Here is a 16,386-nt window from a genome sequence, read left to right as displayed (position 1 = left end):
TTGTGTGGTGGGATTTTGTACCTTTCCAAAATGTGGGTAGTCTTGAAAGGGGAAACATACAATGAGCATACAATTTGGTGATAGGTTTTTTATGATGTCCAAACTACTTTGGAAATGCAATATTCCAAGTCTTAATTGATTGTTGTGATAACATAATCTATTAAAATAAAGAAAAAGGTTCACAATGTATACCTCTATGTCATTAATCGATTGGAGAAAAGGACTTCTACTTGTTGTTTCATGTGAACTTTTCTCCTTCACTAAGCCATTACAGTTTGTATGGTCTGTGATATGGTTTAATGTCCATGTTAATCTTTGACACTAATCTTCAACTGACCACATTGATATAACTACCTCCATCAATTATTACCAAACATACTTTACCATTAATTAAACATCTTGTATGATAAATGTTCTCCCTTTAAGATGAATCCTCGACCTTAACTTGACTTCCCAACATCCTCCTAATCATGTATAACTTTCCTTCATTAGCTTTAACTTCTCTATCACTATCTTCTTCCTCTCCACCTCTATCATCAGATTGGCTTGTGTATTCCGCATTATCCTTAAAAAGAACTATATTCTTAGGACACTCATAGACATAATGTCCCATTCCACTATGAATGACATTCGACTTGAATTTTGGTCCCTAATGATTCGAATCTACCCTTTGACTCAAGTTGACTCCCCTCAAACTTTGGCTCGGGTTGACTCCTCTCAATCTTTGGCTCGACTCATCTTGAGCTTTGGCCAGAGTTGACTTGCCTCAACTTTCGATCCAAGCTTATGACTTGATGTGACTTGCCTCAACCTTCAGTTAGGCCTAACTTATCTCCCTCTTTTACCTAAGCTGAATTGACTTAATTCTTTAGCACATGTCTTCCTAGCAGGTAAGGTTGACTCGACTTAATCTTTGATTTTGATAGACTTGGCTCTGCCTAGGTTGATTTGACTTAACTTTATTCTTGGATTGGTTTAACTCAACATTTGGTTTATACCTTCGACCTTAGATCCGGAATAACTTGAATTATTTTGGTCCTCAACCACCTATTCTTGACTTCAAGATCTTTTGATTTAAAATTTTCAAAATCCAAAAAATATTAAATCTAAAACTAAGCCAAATTCAATTAAGTGGATTGGAATTAAAATTCAAAACTATAAATTTAAATTTTAGATAAATCTATGTAAATAAACTTAAAATAATATAAACTTAGATGATTATAGATTAAGTTGTTTAATTTAAAATTTTTGTCCATCCTTAATCAAAACTTGTACAAATAGTTAGATGAAGAAAATTCTTTTTATTGAAGTATGAGATTTTTTATTTCCAGCTTTGATACAAAATCAGAACTCAAAATATTATTTTACCCCAAAAAAATTGGCCGAGCTGGTGGTAGAAGGAGAGCTACGCATAGTTGTAAAGAATGATATAAATAAATACAAAATGTAGAAATTCCAAATTAAATTTAACATGTCCATGTGGTTGACTTAAACATTGCAAAACTCAAGCCAGGTTGTCACACAAAACCTCAATGTCTGCTTAGTTCTGCACCAAGTATAGCACCTGCTAGCTATAGACAACAAACATAAAAGCAACAACATCTAGGGCCATATCAACCAGCACGTTGGCACGTCAACCTTAAAACGAAGAAAGTGCCTACCACGTTTTCACCATCAACCTCTACCATAAATGCATGCACCACTCTCTGAAATTAATGCAGCAAACATACATAACCAACTCAATCTGGCATTGCAAACTTTTGAAACATGAGGCTCCACTACTTCACCCTTTTCCTTCTCTTGGTCCCTTTGAAGTTGAGCAGCATTTATGGCATCTCTCCACAACCCAATAAATCATTCAAGTCCTTACCCCCTGAGGCCTTCCTCTCCATTGATCACTATCACGCAACATGTCCTGATGCTGAAGGCATCATCTCACAGAAGGTTGCTGCTTGGGTTAAGCAGGACCCCACTTTGGCCCCTGCTATCATACGCCTTCATTTCCATGACTGTGCTGTTAGAGTAATTCATTACATAACCCAACATCTCTTTAAATTTCGCATCTTCTGTTTCCAGTCTTACATTATCTAAATAGGGTGCACTAGAATTTGCCAAGTGCTTCTTGGTTTATGCATGCATCACTTTAACTCTATAGGTGCCATTTCAACATAGTAGTGAGGGTGGGCCCAGTTGAAGGTTTTGGTGTTTACTTGGTGATAAATATTCATGTTTAATTTGGATCCTTTTTTACTCTAGTCAAATATCTTTAAAATTATGATTAAAAAAATCCAACTTCTAAAAATAATTGTAACAAGGAACTAATATAATGCAATTTTCTCTTTAGAGTTTACTTTTGATCAAGAGGAATTTATAGAATTATTTTTTTCACTGCAGACCTGTTAAGAATCTTTTTAGATACTTTTTAGTAGGATTTTAAAATACTTTAAAGTAATTAAATCCGGGGTTCATTCATTAGTACTAAAAAACACTACAAATTTGCAGTATGTGATATCCCTGGACCATTTTTATAAGATGTTGGTAAAAAGTGTGATTGGTTGGGAATAGAACTAACTTCTGGTTTGAAAACTGGAACACGTGAAGATCTTGGTCCCGTCATTTTCTGAATGATGATAATCAAAGCTTACTTGAAACACATACAATATATGGCCGGACCATGATACTATGCTACCACTTACACTTTTATTTCTCCAAACTAACTTTTTATGTCCAAATTTCTACATAGTTTTGCGGTCATTCGTTTTACTTCAGTAAAATAACAATTTTTATTGTACAAAATCAAATAAATGATGTTAAGTAATATTAGTTATACACATTTAAGTAGATGATAGCTTCGGAAACACTTAGTTTCAGATTGCAAAAAAAATCATAATGTTTTTGACTCTATGATTCTGGTTTGATATTTTAATATTGCGATTAGCAGTGTTGAGTTAAAGTGAATGTGACGTGATTTGCTTTGTTTGATGATTGATCAAACTAAATTAGGGATGTGATGGATCAATTTTGCTGAACCATCTAGGGAGTGAGAGGACTGCTTTGGAGAGCAAAACCCTCAGAGGGTTCCAATTGATTGATGATATCAAGGCTGAGTTGGAGAGGAAGTGTCCAAAAACAGTCTCTTGTGCTGATATTCTCACTGCTGCTGCAAGAGATGCCACTCTTTTGGTTGGAGGACCATTCTGGGAAGTTCCATTTGGCCGCAAAGATGGCAAGATTTCCGTATCAACAGAAGCCAATTTGGTTCCCCATGGCCACGAAAACATCACAGCTCTTATTGCATTCTTCCAAGAAAAGGGGTTAGACATTCTTGACTTGGTCACACTCTCAGGTTCACACACAATTGGGAGGAGCACTTGCTCTTCTGTTATGGACAGGATTTACAATTTCAATGGGACTCAAAAGCCTGACCCCTCAATCAACGTGTATTTCTTGAAATTGTTGAGGAAGAGGTGTAAATCAGAGTTGGATTTGGTGCACCTTGATGTTATAACCCCTAGAACTTTTGACACAATCTATTATACAAACCTTATGAGGAAGGTGGGGTTGTTGTCAACAGATCAGTCTCTCTTTTCAGATGCAAGGACAGCTCCTTTTGTTGAAGCATTTGCAACACAACCTTTCCTTTTCACTAGCCAGTTTTCAGTGTCAATGGTGAAACTTGGGAATGTTCAAGTTTTGACTAGGCCTAGTGAAGGTGAAATAAGGGTTAATTGTAATCGTGTCAATACTGTCTAACTTCTGTCCTACTTAATATGTGGTCTATTTCATTGCTCCAATCTTACATTTGGAATGTCATAGAAGACAATATATACATGTCTCTACTTCTATGTTGTATGAGAAATTACCTTTCACCTTGTTAATTATGTAACTAAATGTATTGATAAATTTTTAATAAAATACAGTTACAATCTTATTATATCAAAGTTGTTAGCAAACTACATATCTAAAAGCACAGCAATTATATATTTTTAGATTATGTTTCGGTACCAAGAGAAATATAAATATCCCTTTACCCAATATGTATTTTAAGGAGAAAACTCTGGAGAGAATATAATTTTAGATATTTTTTTACAGAATCCTTATTTTCTTATTTTAATGAGTTTTATCGTTACAAAATTAAAAGTGAAGAGAATTTAATTGAAGTGATTGTTATAAAGAAAATAAATTATTGTTTTTATATGTAATTCAACTTGTTACGAGTGTTTTTTCCTTGTCATGTAAGTAGTTGTTTCTGATATTGTCTGTTATTGTTATTGTTATTGTTATTGAGGTCAACGTTTGGTAAAAAGGTGCATCTAACAAATATGGTGAAAAGTGTTGGCAATTTTGTTCTTAATAGAGTTGTCATACATTATCAAACATCACCACCAATATTGATGCATATACTTATCTAGTTTCGACAAAGCTCATTCGCCACTATTAGACAAGGTCGTCAGGACCTCCTAACCTTATTCCAAAGGATAATGATGTTTCATTTGGCTATGATTTCAGTAAATCTAACATATTGGTTCTTTTGCGACCTGAATTTCCTAGTTTACAACCATTTTGTGTTTTGTTTTTCAATGTATGGTATGAAAGTCTATACAGAGGAACTTGGTCGTCTTAGAGTAATGCCTGAATCTATAAGTGTTTTTTATAGTATATCTTTTAATGAAAGTTAAATGAACATTCAATATTGTTGACTCAATTTCTCACGATGCTTTGAATTTTTATTCAGAAGTAACTAATATCATGGTTTGATTTCCCATGATCTTCGATTCACATGTTAAAAAAATACTAAAGAATTGAAATATGAAGATAATGATATATCGACATCACATAATGCTATGAAATCTAACATTTTCACATTATTCTTATACCAGTGAAAAAACATGATTTTATAACGACTTATCATATTGGTTATAATTAACTCATAATAAGTGACACAGTAACAATTTCGTAAGTATGATAAGAATTTTTACAGGGATCAGACCAAGAATGGATATAGAAAGTTGGTGCGATGATATTATCGGTAATTAGAAGACTTTCTGTACAATAGTTAACTTCTTGGCAAGTATACTAAGTCATTCAAGTAATATAAATTGTAAGTCCAAGTATCGTTTCCCAAGAGATTTATGTTTGTTTAGATAATCATAATTACTTACTAGTTTAGGCAATGAATATAAACAGTTGTTGGTTCAAATAATTTGCAAACATGTAAAGTTACTAAATATAAAGATTATAAAGTGATACAGGTAAAGACTCATCACAGTTGGACTTCATGACCCAAACTCTATGCACTTATGCACACAATATATCTTTAACATATTCAAGTATTCACATCATAAGTATACAAGCCCTAATTCCCTAGAGACAAGTTCTAAATCTTTATGTGGAAATACTAATTCCTTAGATATTCAAATAAAAGATTTGTATTAAGAAAAGATGTTTAGAATGACCAAGAATTTAGGTCTAGAACCAAGCCTCTTGGTTGTTCTATCCATTTTTAGGCTCCAAAGCATTGTCCAATGATTAGACACCACCAAAATAGCATAATATTCCATCATGAAAGGTAGCTTTAGTGACATGTGGCTTCTTAAGCTTGTTGGGCTTCTTAGCTGGACTAGAGTTGCCAATGTTTCACTGGACGAGTGGCTTCTAGCAGTATCTCTTTAATCTTCTCCAATCTTCCATTTTCCTGCAAAATAAACCAAAAACAGATAAGTATCTCTATAAAAACTATATACAAGTCTTGCACCTTTTCATGAAATTCAACACAATAAATGAAAAAAAAGACAAATAAAGGATTCTAAGAAGTGTGAATAATAGATGATTATCACACCTATCAACTCTCCCAAAACTTGAACTTTTTCATATCTAAAAAAGCAAAATTGGCAAAAACAAGTAAAGGTAATTATCACCCTCTTCAACATATTTCTTGTTCTCCTCTTCTAGGGTGTGGGACAAGGTAGATTTTTCTTTAGGCATTACTAGATAATTTACAATGCTCTAACGATTCACAAAGGAAGACAATTTACAAAGCTCAAAAGATTCACAAAGGATTCAATGTTGTGCATTAGGGTGATAATTTGGCCAAGTAGCTTCGTTTCACAAAAGAAAAATGGCCTATCTTATCTCCAAACAAATGTGTGTATGCATTTATAAGAATCATGCAAAAATCAAATTTATAGCAACAACTTTCTCACTGGCTCACTATATCATCACACTCAAATATTTAATCCATTAGGTTAATATCAAGCAGGATAAAGAATAATTATATAGCCACCACCTCCATAAATCTCAACACTTAAATTTGCAGTGATTTTTTCGAGATCAAACAAGTTATCATCCAATGGATTCAAGCTCTAAATGCTAAAAGAAAAATAAAGGCATCCAAAAACAAGGTTGACCTACAAAAATCAATTTAAAATACTACATGAAAATGTTCTAACATAAAGCAAAGTACTAAATATAAAAAACTAAAACAGATTAAAAGAAACTATATAACGTGTACCATAGGATACCCAATCCTCCAATGGTCGACCGGTGACTCGGGCGACCTGGTGACAGTTGAACCAATACGAGGCTTTCTTAAAGATCGTAATACTGCGTCGTCGACCACTTGGTCCTCGACAACCAAATAGTGATGTCGCGACATAACGTTCGCACAGCGTACGACAAGTTGCCTATTCATGTCGACGCACAGGATGGTCGACATACAAGCGCTATATCGTAGCATGCAGTTACAGATAAGCAGTTACGCATAATCAGCTAACCAACGCCGCGAATCACGGAAGTAATTGACTCAGTATCAGCACACGATCTAGCAGTTACAACTTCCACACAGTCAATATTCAATAACTGACCGGATTGTCAGGTAACGGTTTATTTTACTGTTTTAAATACACAGGGCACACCAGAAAAAAGGTACGTTTTTCCCCGGAGAGAAATTATTCTTCTTCTTGATCACTTTGAACCAAAAGATTCTGGTGACCCCTTTTCTGACTTGAGCGTCGGAGTGCCTTTGCAGGTACCCAGCCCACCTTTTCCCAAGGAACAGAACATAAAGAGAGGAAGGAAGCATTGTGACAGAGAGCGTAAAGAGAAGCAGTTCAGTTTTGTTAGGTTTGTATCTCGGCCTCCACATCCCTACTGAAACATTTTGGCGCCCACCGTGGGGCCCGAGATTTAACATCCCAATTACGACCACCGGAGCTATGGAAGACTTAAACACTCGTGATTTAATCCAACAACTACAAACTCAGATCGAGGCACAAGCACAAACTATACGGGAGCAGCAGGAACTCCACCGCAAGCAGGCGGAGGAGCTGGCGGCACTGAGGGCACAACGCCCACCGCCAGAAGAGTCTGCCTCCAATCACCATGGAGGACCATCTCACCCTTCTGGCGGGGGGAGGAAAGGGCCTACTTCCATGCGCCTCACCAATCTGCTTTCGTTCACAGAGGCCATCATGCAAGCGCACATGCCGGACAAACCTCCCCCAACATTAGAACGTTATGATGGCTCCGCCGATCCCGACAATCACCTGCGCAACTTTGTAGACGCCATGGCATTCTACACAGATAACGACCCTGTCATCTGCAGAGCTTTCTCCTTATCCCTCAAGGATGAGGCCTTGGAGTGGTTTCACACTCTTCCACGGAATTCTGTAGACTGTTTTGCGACAATTGAAACCCTATTCAGAAAACAGTACGCAACCAACAGAAAACCGGAGATGACGGCCGCTGAGTTGGTAAATACCAAGCAGGAAAAGGATGAAACACTGAAAGCGTTCATGCAACGATACAACGAGACGGCCCGACGTGTGAAGGATATCAATCACACCTTCATTATCAGCAATCTACCTTCCTGCTTAAGGCTAGGATATTTTGCAGAACAACTATATGCTGACCCTCCAGCATCTATGGAAGAATTGCAATCCACAATTGCAAAATTCATCCGCATCGAGGATCTCCGAAATTGTCGGAAGAAGCAGCAACAAGATACCTCCAATCACAACGTCAAGAAAACCGCAAAGCGATCGACCAACAACTATAAACCAGAACGACCGCCCCGAAAAGAGGCAGGGTGGACCCCAAAATACGATCGTTACGCGACCCTCAACGCACCCCGGGCGAGGGTGCTTGAAGAGGCCTTGCATGCCGAACTCTTGACAGTGCGGCGAAAGGCCACCCCAAAAAACGCAGACAACAGCAAAACATGCCGCTTCCATATGAACCATGAGCACGACACCGAGGAATGCAACATGGTGAAAGACGAACTGGAGCGACTTATCCGTGCGGGTTACCTTCAGAACTACATCAAGGATAGAGTTTCCACTAGAGCCGCGACTCCTTGCCGAAGAGATCCTTCTAGGCGAAGCCCCCAACGATCACCCCCTGGAGATGATCGACACCGCAGACGAACGCGCAGTCCGCCTCGACGGACAGAGAGAGAACGCTCGGTCCGAGGCCGTATCGACACCATATCGGGCGGTTTCGCCTGTGGAGGTGTGTCAGCTTCAGCAAGGAAGCGACATTTGAGACAGTTGAAGTCGGTTCATATGGTCGAGCGACAGTCTCGGTCGATCCCCGACATCACATTCACGAACGCAGACTTCCATGTACCCGACCCTGATCATGATGATCCTATGGTCATCACAGCTAATATAGCTCGATATGATGTCAGCAAAGTCCTCGTAGATCAGGGGAGTTCGGTCAACATTTTGTATTGGTCCACCTTTCAGAAAATGGACCTATCTGAGGATCTTATCGCCCCATTTAACAAACAAATTGTAGGATTCTCAGGAGAAAGAGTAGATACCAGGGGATACCTCGACCTGCGAACTCGGCTCGGAACAAGCCGGGAGGCACCGGAACTTAGAGTTCGATTCCTGTTGGTCGAGGCAAATACGTCGTACAACGCCCTGCTAGGACGACCTTGTCTGAATGCGTTTGGGGCAATCGTCTCTACTCCTCACCTCGCCATGAAGTTCCCGACAGAGCATGATACCATTTGTACCGTGAGAGCAGATCAACGAACAGCCCGACAATGTTATATGGCCGGGCTAAAAGTCAACGCCTTTGTTCCAACAAGAAGGGCGAAGGGAGCCGAGGCAGCGACAGTCGACTTGGACCCCCGAACCAATGTCGACGAGCGTCTGCATCCGCAGGGCGAGGTCAAACTCCTTTCCTTGACGAATGACGCGTCTAAAACCACCAGCATTGGCGGAAACCTCTCCTCTAGCGAAGAGCACGATCTGGGGCACATACTGCGGAACAACGCAGATTTATTCGCATGGACGGCCGCCGACATGCCAGGAATTCATCCCGGGGTCATGGCCCACAAATTGTCCATCTTCCGGGAGGCACGACCTGTCGCCCAGAAGAAGCGACGATTCGGGGAGGAGAAGCGCAAAGCCATTCAAGTTGAGGTCGTGAAGTTGATGAACGCCCAATTCATCCGGGAGTTAACTTACACTACGTGGCTGTCGAACGTGGTCATGGTTAAGAAGTCAAACGACCAGTGGAGAATGTGTGTTGACTTCACGGATCTCAACAAGACATGTCCCAAAGATTCGTATCCCCTACCTAGCATTGATCGCTTGGTAGATGGCGCTTCGGGTCATGTGATACTGAGCTTTCTCGACGCCTATTCGGGATACAACCAGATCCCCATGTACGAGCCTGATCAAAGCAAGACCGCCTTCATCACTGAACGCGCTAATTACTGTTATGAGGTTATGCCGTTTGGATTGAAGAATGCCGGGGCCACTTATCAACGCCTCATGGATAAAGTCTTCCATCATCAGATAGGACGATGCATGGATGTATATGTCGACAACATGGTTATTCGCAGCAGTTCTGTGGAACAACACCTGCGGGATTTGAAGGAAGTTTTTGGCCAACTCCGACGGTACAACATGCGCCTTAATCCTTCCAAGTGTACTTTCGGCGTCCCCGCAGGTAAGTTCTTAGGCTTCATGCTTACACGACAAGGCATTGAAGCTAATCCAGACAAGTGCAAAGCGGTGCTCGACATGGCGGCTCCAAAAACCCTACGGGAAGTACAACGTTTGGTGGGTAGGCTCACAGCCCTATCCCGATTCATTCCAAAACTCGCTGACCACATCAAGCCCATCCTGAAGAATTTGAAAAAGGGCACCACTCAACACTGGGACGATAATTGTGAGACCGCATTCAACACTGTCAAACACATCCTAACCAGTCCTCCAATTATGGCTCGACCAGACGATAGGTCAGACTTACAGCTGTATATTGCCGCTTCCCAACATGCTGTTAGTGCCGCCTTGATACAGGAAGCACCCTCCCTTAAGTTGATATATTTCATCAGTCGTACATTGCAAGGGGCTGAAGAACGATATTCTCAAATTGAGAAATTTGCCTTAGCCCTACTCACAGCCTCTCGTCGACTTCGACCATATTTCCAGAGCCATCAGGTGGTAGTCCGCACAAATCACCCCATAGCCAAGATCCTCCGCAAACCAGACTTGGCAGGGCGGATGGTTGCCTGGTCCGTGGAACTGTCAGAGTTCGGACTCCGTTACGAGCCACGCGGGTCCATCAAGGGTCAACATTTGGCAGACTTTGTAGCTGAGTTAGTACCTGCACCAGAGGACTCAACTACAAAGTGGTTACTCAGTGTAGATGGTTCCTCCGACAAAAGGGGGGGAGGAGCCGGTGTCGTCCTAGAAGGACCGGACGATTTGGTCATAGAGCAAGCCATCATATTCAAATTTCCAGCTAGCAACAACCAGGCCGAGTACGAAGCCTTGATTGCTGGCCTATCCCTGGCCAGAGAGTTCTCGGTCGATCGTTTAGAGTGTCGGATGGATTCAAAATTGGTCGTCAGCCACGTGAACGGAACCTATCAAGTCAAGGATAATCAACTACTGCGCTATTTCCACAAGGTTCAGACCTTACTCCAACATTTCGTCGAATTTAGTGTCATCCACGTACCCAGGGAGCAAAACACAAGAGCAGATCTCTTGTCTAAGTTAACTCACTCTAAGGAGCGCGCACAGTTATCCTCAATTATTAGGATGACGCTCGACCGTCCTGTGGTGGAAGCTTTTGTCACCAATGTATCCACACCCGTCACAGACTGGCGGCAAAAGGTCAAGGATCTCATGGAGAGGCAGGATAAAGGTGATAGCATTACTGTCGCTGAGTCCAAGCGCATTGCACGTTTTGTGTATATAGGTGACGACCTATACCGTCGCGGCCATAGCACTCCTCTGTTGAAATGCATATCAGAGGAAGAGGCAGACTATGTACTGCGCGAGCTGCACACCGGGATATGCGACTTTCACTCTGGCAAACGGACCCTGAGAGCACGTGTTCTCCGCGCAGGATATTACTGGCCTACACTAGACCACGATTGTGAAACATTTGTCAAGAAGTGTATCTCCTGTCAGGCCCATGGTCACGACATCCATGCACCCCCGAAGATTTGCACAATATTGTCTCTCCTTGGCCGTTCGCTCAGTGGGGTCTTGACATAGTTGGGCCACTACCGATCGCCAAGGCGCAAAATAAGTTCCTACTCGTGGCGGTCGACTACTTCACAAAATGGATAGAGGCCGAGCCGTTGTCCATTATCAGTGCCCAACGAGTGCAGAAATGTATTTGGCACCTCATCTGTCGGTTCGGTCTCCCTGAGAAGATCATCACCGACAACGGTCGCCAATTCATTGAACGAAAGTTAGAAGATTTCCTTAGCAATTTGGGCATCAAGCATGTCACCTCGTCAGTCGAACACCCTCAAACAAACGGCCAAGCCGAGGCTGCAAACAAAGCCATTCTGACAGAGTTGAAGAAGCGACTGGGTGAAGCCAAAGGTTTATGGGTGGAAGAGCTACCAGAAGTTCTGTGGGCATACAGATGCACTCCCCATGGATCTACAGGAGACACGCCATTCAATTTAACCTACGGCACTGATGCTATGCTCCCAGTCGAAGTGGGCGAACCCTCATTGAGTCGTCATCTCACTGATATGTCGCTTAATGAAGAACAACTGCGGGCAAATCTCGACATCCTTCCTGAAAGTCGAGAGATCGCCACCATCCGTGCCGAGGCACAGAACCGAATGCTATCTTGAAGGTACAACACCAAGGTCAAGCCCAGAGCCTTCAAAAGTGGAGATCTGGTGTGGCGAAAGCGGGGAGAGGCTAGGAAGAATCGAGCCCACGGCAAGCTTGCAGCTAACTAGGAGGGACCCTTTAGAGTTGTAGAGGACATGTCGAACGGCGCATATCGACTCCAGCTCCTTGATGGCCAACCAGTTCCCAACACCTGGAATGCCACTCATCTTAAATACTACTTCAGTTAGCATTCACTTTTTACGTTCACTTTTTGTTGATCATTTTTACAACATTTCTAAATTCCATTTTCAAATAATAAGTGCGTTTCATTATGATTAATACTTAGTGTCATTTATTACTTCTACCATGTCGAGTCCCAGGGTCACCATCTCTGGCACCTTTGCACATAAACGAATTGGGATACACTCCCACTGGTAGATGTTCACCCTTGAACACCCAGTTCGCTTGGGATGCACTCCCACTGGTAGATGTTCACCCTTGAACACCCAGTCCGCCGGGGATACACTCCCTTTGGTAGATGTTCTCCCTGGAACACCCAATATTCCCTCCACTCGACCATCACTCTCGACGGTCACACATCCCATCATCAGTACAATCGACAACCATGGATACTTAGCAGTTATTACAGCAAACAAATTGCAAAATCGGTAAAGTTAAACACCCAACATACACAGAAGTTCAAGATTCAATACAATTCAAGTTCAAATGTGTTTATATTTACACGGCCGTAACAAAACCTAATCTATTACAATGTTACGCGTGTCGCCATCGACATCTCCGCCAGTTTCTGCGACAGGTTCACCCACGTCGACCGCTCCATCATTCTCAGTGTTGGCGACCACCTCCTCATCCTCTTCACCCTCCAGGACAGCATCTTCAGGGATCTCGTTCAAAGGTTTCAGTTGACCCTCGTGCACGTCCTTCTGAGGGTCGAATTCCGCTCCTTTGGTCGACACTTAACGCAAGTGACCGACCTGCCTCAACGCCTTCCGGAAACCTCTGTTATGTTCAATCATAATCGCATCTTTCAGCTCCTCTACCAGCTCATTTCTTTCCAAGGCCTCGGCCTTCAATGCGTTTCTCTCTCGAGCTAGTACCACCATTGCCCTCTTGGCTTGCTCCAGCTCGCTGGCCATTTGATCGCGTTCCTTTCGGAGAGTCAAACCAGCTTCCCGGGTATTGTCCAATAATATCTCAGCCTCTTTCAGAAGTTGTTCCGAGCGTTTCTGCTTGGCATCACAAGTAGCATGAGTCTCGGCGAGTTCTTTCAGTTCAGTCCGTACCTTCTCCAACTCAACCCGCATCCTACCTCTATCAGAAGCATAAGCTAGATGCCAAGCCAACGCTTGAGCCCGTGTTGTCATCTCCAACATGGAGTCGGCAATTTCTTGCTCACTCATATTTTCGATAACCTTCTTCTCCGAGGTGTCCATATGCAGATCCACCTTATGACCCAACGTGAAGGAGGGATCCCATACCCCTAGTGGGATGGGGCGCTCGGTTTCCTCGACTACCTCCTTCCTCTTCTTTGAGGCTTCGCGACTGGTGTCGACCGCCTTCGTTTTCCTTTTACGCACTAGCGGCACTTCAGCAGCTGTCGTCTCGTCAGGCGCCCCCGACAGTGCCACTGGTACTGGATCGGTTAGTGGCGTTTGGAGACGTGGTTGACCAACAGCATGATCGGCAGACGACCCCGGACAACTAACTCCAGCCCTCTCGTTTCCGATTGATTGAAACCAGTTCCTTTCACTTCCTTTTCTCCCCATTATCTCTGCAAAAACCGCAATACGTTCGGAATAGTCAGCAACAACAAAGCAATTTACAAAAATAATAAGCAAAGACACATACCAAACACCCTCGCCCCCGCGTCATCGAACTCGAGGCAATCTATAATCTGACGAGAAGAGAAGGGGCGTGGCAACGAGGTCAACACACTCAAAGCCTCCAACTCTTCAATCGTCATCTTATCTTCAGACCACGAGGTGAACCTCAGAGGATCCTGCGTCCAATATAAGGGAAATCTGGGATTCCCCTCGCCATCAAAAAAGAACCTTCGACCAACATCGGTGATCGACACCTTAAAAAACTTCTCCTTAAACCCCCTATACGACTGCAAGTAAAGCTCTAGTAGCGCATTACCCGGTTCTGAAATCAGTGATACCCATCCCTTCGTGGCCACCGGTCGACATCTAAAGAAGTATAGGAACAAACCTACAGTGGGCCTAATCGCTAACGCCCGACACACTACCGCAAAAGCTTGCACATACCCCCAACTGTTGGGATGCAACTGACTCGGTGCGACATTTAGGGTGCGCAAAACATCCATTTGGAAAGTAGTAAACGGCAATCTCACATACAAATTGTAGAACAACGCAGCATAACAATAAAAAAATTCATCAGAAGCATTCTCCCTACCATAGCATACCCTTTCATCATCCCGGCAAGCTATCAACTTTATACAGGTTTGGTACCCTAGGGTTCTCAACACACAACTATTCTCAATCCAGTTGGTTATTACAGCCTTACTCCTAAATTGACTTCTAAGTTCTTTCACCTCACGCGCCGCCCAGGCGTACTCATCTCCGCTAATCGGAGATATTACAAGTCCCCCTGGACCTTCACCACACACATTTCCATATGTAAAAGCCTCCTCACCGAAGGGTATAGTAGTAACTTCAGGACATTCCGCCGTTGACGACGGCCCCGGCGTATCGCCACCGGTACTCTGCCCCCTTCCTTCCATGATCAACAGTAAATACACTAAGACGAAGGAGATTTTAAGGTTACCTGGTTGATTCTTGTAGCAGCGCAAGCACAGCAGATGCAGAGGAAGCAATCTCGCTCACGGTTCACACTGTCTCTGTTCTTCTGCAAAAGTGAATTAATTCCCCTCTGAATCGTGTTGAAGAAGACAGACCGTTTAATCGTCAGGCGCCGTAGGATTCTTTTTAATCTAACGGTTCCCAATTCGCGTCTCCTCGCTTCCCTAAAAGAGCGGGAAAACCCTAAAAATCATAACGTTAAAACGGTGCGTATCATCTTCCCAGTGAGAATACACTCGACGTCCTCTCGTAAATTCGCCCACCGACACTATGCTCAATTACTCGGACTCGGGGGGCATGTACCATAGGATACCCAATCCTCCAACGGTCGACCGGTGACTCGGGCGACCTGGTGACAGTTGAACCAATACGAGGCTTTCTTAAAGATCGTAATACTGCGTCGTCGACCACTTGGTCCTCGACAACCAAATAGTGATGTCGCGACATAACGTTCGCACAACGTACGACAAGTTGCCTATTCATGTCGACGCACAAGATGGTCGACATACAAGCGCTATATCGTAGCATGCAGTTACAGATAAGCAGTTACGCATAATCAGCTAACCAACGCCGCGAATCACGGAAGTAATTGACTCAGTATCAGCACACGATCTAGCAGTTACAACTTCCACACAGTCAATATTCAATAACTGACCGGATTGTCAGGTAACGGTTTATTTTACTGTTTTAAATACACAGGGCACACCAGAAAAAAGGTACGTTTTTCCCCGGAGAGAAATTATTCTTCTTCTTGATCACTTTGAACCAAAAGATTCTGGTGACCCCTTTTCTGACTTGAGCGTCGGAGTGCCTTTGCAGGTACCCAGCCCACCTTTTCCCAAGGAACAGAACATAAAGAGAGGAAGGAAGCATTGTGACAGAGAGCGTAAAGAGAAGCAGTTCAGTTTTGTTAGGTTTGTATCTCGGCCTCCACATCCCTACTGAAACATAACGGTTAAGAAAGAATAAACTTTGTCTTTTCTATAGCACTTTTACAAATAACATGCTTTTTTTAAATGAAAATATAGAAATTATACCAATTCATAAGCCACTGAAGGGAAAAAAATTAAAATATTAAAAGGAAAATAAAACCATAAACTTTAAAATAACAAGCCCTTTTATAGAAAAGTGTTAAAGGAAAAATTAATTGAAGCAATATCCTAAACTGCGATCTCAAAAAGAACTCAATCAATTTCCTTAAGGCACGCGATAATTTACCATATATAAAAAAAAATAATGAAACCAAAACACAAGTTAGAATATTATTTTCTAATTATACCAATAGACAATTAATGAATTAATGAATGAATAAATTAATTAATTAATGCAAATCTAATACATTTTCTTTGATTGATCCACTGATAAGCAACATTGCAACATCAAGCAAACCCATCAATTCATTTTCCCTGCCCCTCCAAAGCAAAAGACTTTGAAGTTTTGAG

At 42.2% G+C, this 16,386-nt stretch overlaps 2 protein-coding genes across 2 annotated transcripts; both read left to right on the top strand.

Annotated features, from left to right (window-relative positions):
- Positions 1-1,725: 1,725 nt before the first annotated feature.
- On the top strand, positions 1,726-3,889 carry LOC124831330 (peroxidase 7-like). The gene is made up of 2 exons (XM_088110486.1): positions 1,726-2,022; positions 3,004-3,889. The coding sequence occupies exons 1-2, from the start codon at positions 1,768-1,770 to the stop codon at positions 3,751-3,753; spliced, it is 1,005 nt and encodes a 334-aa protein (XP_087966612.1). The 5' UTR covers positions 1,726-1,767; the 3' UTR covers positions 3,754-3,889.
- Positions 3,890-7,214: 3,325 nt separating this feature from the next.
- On the top strand, positions 7,215-12,118 carry LOC148201471 (uncharacterized). The gene is made up of 2 exons (XM_088108934.1): positions 7,215-11,411; positions 11,507-12,118. Exons 1-2 carry the CDS (start codon positions 7,215-7,217, stop codon positions 12,116-12,118), a joined length of 4,809 nt encoding a protein of 1,602 aa, XP_087965060.1.
- The last annotated feature ends 4,268 nt before the right edge of the window (positions 12,119-16,386 follow it).

The sequence above is a fragment of the Vigna umbellata genome, chromosome 3, assembly GCF_029865625.1.
Source record: "Vigna umbellata cultivar VRB3 chromosome 3, Vumbellata_1.0, whole genome shotgun sequence".
Lineage (NCBI taxonomy): Eukaryota > Viridiplantae > Streptophyta > Magnoliopsida > Fabales > Fabaceae > Vigna > Vigna umbellata.
This window is presented reverse-complemented; position numbering and strand designations above follow the sequence as displayed.